Source organism: Empidonax traillii, unplaced genomic scaffold (assembly GCF_003031625.1).
Source record: "Empidonax traillii isolate 1590-97213 ecotype Southwest subspecies unplaced genomic scaffold, ASM303162v1 scaffold941:size231608, whole genome shotgun sequence".
In the NCBI taxonomy this organism is placed as follows: domain Eukaryota; kingdom Metazoa; phylum Chordata; class Aves; order Passeriformes; family Tyrannidae; genus Empidonax; species Empidonax traillii.
This window is the reverse complement of record NW_020956134.1, coordinates 92,533-95,241: the sequence shown is the minus strand read 5'-3', so window position 1 is coordinate 95,241 and position 2,709 is coordinate 92,533. Positions and strand designations below refer to the sequence as shown.

The 2,709-nt window shown below is 45.5% G+C and overlaps 1 protein-coding gene across 1 annotated transcript in view; it reads right to left on the bottom strand.

Moving 5' to 3' along the window:
• Window positions 1-2,709, bottom strand: part of ALPK1 (alpha kinase 1) — a 39,118-nt gene that overhangs the window by 11,434 nt on the left and 24,975 nt on the right. Inside the window, exons 8-10 of the mRNA XM_027903187.1 lie at window positions 2,170-2,246; window positions 998-1,093; window positions 527-631 (exon numbers count right to left, since the gene is read on the bottom strand). Of these exons, the coding sequence (XP_027758988.1) occupies window positions 527-631; window positions 998-1,093; window positions 2,170-2,246 (278 nt within the window). The remainder of the gene's footprint in view (window positions 1-526; window positions 632-997; window positions 1,094-2,169; window positions 2,247-2,709) is intronic.

Genomic DNA, 2,709 nt, shown 5'->3' with positions numbered 1-2,709 from the left:
CTGTGGAGCTCCTGCTTGCTGGTGATGGGACTCTGGTCGTTCTTGGTAAGGAGCCCGATCTCGAAGGATTCTTTGGCTTCAGACAAGTAGAACTCTCTCTTTTCTGGGGGACAGTCCTTGGAGTGACTGTAGGCCAGCAAACACGTCCCCCGGATGTTCTGGGAGGGGAGGAAAGAATGAAGGAATTAAACCCACGTTTCTTTCCCTTACACAATTTGAAGCAAACATTGGCTTTAACTCTCTGCTGCCGTGTTTCCTGGAGGGAATAATCTCCCTCTTTTTCCTTTGAAATACAGCTGTAGTTGTAGGAGAAGCAGCATTCCCAGGGTTTGAAAGCCCATCCTTGCTCTGTGGACAGTTTTCCACCCTGGCTGGAGTTCAGAGCAACCCATAACCAATCACACCCACAACGCAGACACGATACCCCGTGTGACTCAGTGTTTGAAAGCCGGATTGGAGGCAAATTTAACAGCCAGGGTTCCTCCCCTACATAAATCCCACTTGGAGAGTGAAGATGAACACTTACCACGGCCGTGAGGACAAACAGGGGGGTGTACTGGCTGTAGGCTGCTGCCAGCTTGCAGGCCTCAGCAGCAGATAACAAGCGATGGTTGGACTCTTGGAGGAAGTTCTAGTGAAAGGAAAGAAAAACATGAGGGAAAACCTCCAGCCAAAGGCTTTATTTCCCAGGAGATGGGACCTGATAAGCAGGGACATCATATCTTAAACAACAGCCAGGTCTGTTTCCTCAGGAGCATTTTTGCTCAGGTTTGCCATCAGCATGTCGCTTTCTGACCCTGTAAATATTCTATATATTACAGACATACAAGCTCTATAAAACACTCTCAATGTTTTCTTTTTCTCATCTAGGTGCTAATTAACTTTTTCGCTGGGAACAATGGAAGTTTCTTCAGCCCTCTCAGCCAGGAGAGGGAGAACAAAGTGGGGGTGAATTTGGGACAACATATAGACACACAAATCCCAAACCAAGTCTCACCAGGTCAGTGTCAGCACTGGTTTTAAAACGTGCATAATCCTGCTCATTCATGGAAGCAAAGATGTCTGCCATAAAACCCAAAGAAGTGGCAATTCCCTGAAAGAGAAATGGAAAACGATCAGAGTGGGTTTTCCCCTTGAATTTTGAATTTTATTGCTCTGAATAAAGCAGGTTCTGTGTGTGGAACATACCAGGAAAAAAAAAAAAAACGACAAACAACAAAGCAAGCTAACAAGATCCAAAGGTTCAAAGACCCAAAGAGAAGCATTTCTAAGAAATTTGGAGATGTCATCTTGGTAAGGTTTTATTAATTACAACTTGCAGGAAGTATCATCTGGAAGATCTGATGCCACCTAAGGGTCTGCCCAGATAAATAGTTCAGAAAGCCAGGAAGCAACTGTGAGCTTTCCACAAAAACTCACTACAGAACTTTGCTGCCACTGAAATGGAGAACTGAATAGAAATGTTCTGAGCTTGAGGTCAGGCTTTAAGGCATGGCAGAGGAGAGGTGATGAGGTCTGGGTTTGTGGGATATCTTGTGCTGGGGTCCAATTACAAAACCTCTTCAGGCCTCACCCTGGGACTTGCCAGGCTTAGGTTCACATTCCTGTTTAGCTACGGACACATGGTGCAACTGTTGCTTCATCTCCAGTGGGAAGATTAGTGCTGAAAAGCCTCTCAAAGGTGCTAGACAGACACAGTGGCTGTTGTGAGGTGTTCAGCTCCTGTAGTGCCAGAGAAATCCATCACCTACCACAGGTAGCGTAGAGCAGCTCAGCAAATAAACCTAGCTTGGACACTAGGAAAGCTAAGACAAAAAAAAAAAAAATCAATTTTAATCCTGATTAAAAAACCTAAAATCTGTGGCTGCATTCTGGGATTAGTCTGTCCTTGCTGAAGGCACCTGTGACATTCTGGTTGATGGTGCACTCTGGGTGATACTGCTTAATGAGAACTATTACTTCCATGGCCCTGCAGGAAAAAAAAGTGTCTGTAGGTCCGTGCATGCATGCGGAAACAACGCGGAATACAGACTTTGTGCTGCCTGTTAACCCTGGCTGAGGTGTGTAATTGAGACACTGTTGCTGAGGGACTTTGCTGCTGCAAGCAAAAGCTACTCTGGAATGATTATTGGACTGGCAAGCACATCCAGAGTGGAAAGGAAACACTACCTTCTTATCTGGCTGAGGGAGTTTGAAGTATCCCACGAGCGAAGCCCAAATCAACTCTGCTGCCTCATACCACATCCCTGAAATCAACCAGAAAACAGTCACTGAGCAGATGGCAGCGAAGGATTTCCACAGGATAAAACCACACCATTTTATTCTCATAGGAGACTCCAACTCAACAGTCATGGAACACTTTGGTGTTTCAAACCAAAAGCATAAAATTAACACTGTTCCCTCAAGCGTCAGACCCTGAATACAGAAGCCCATCATGCTGTTTTATGGACTGGAGGGGTTCAACACGAGCCAGAACTCTGATATAATGTCCAATGTAACATTTTAGAGGAAAAAAAAAAAGGGGGAAAACCTCAAGTGGATGTTTATGGAAAGGAGCCTTACCAAGCTTTTGCAGGATCTGCCCCCTGATTTGCAGGCACACTGCCTGAACGAGAATCCGATCGCTTTCCTCAGCGTATCGCCAGGTACCTGCAGGAAGAGTGGGAAAAGTCAGCAGAGAATGGAAAATGTTGCTGTCACTCTAAACCT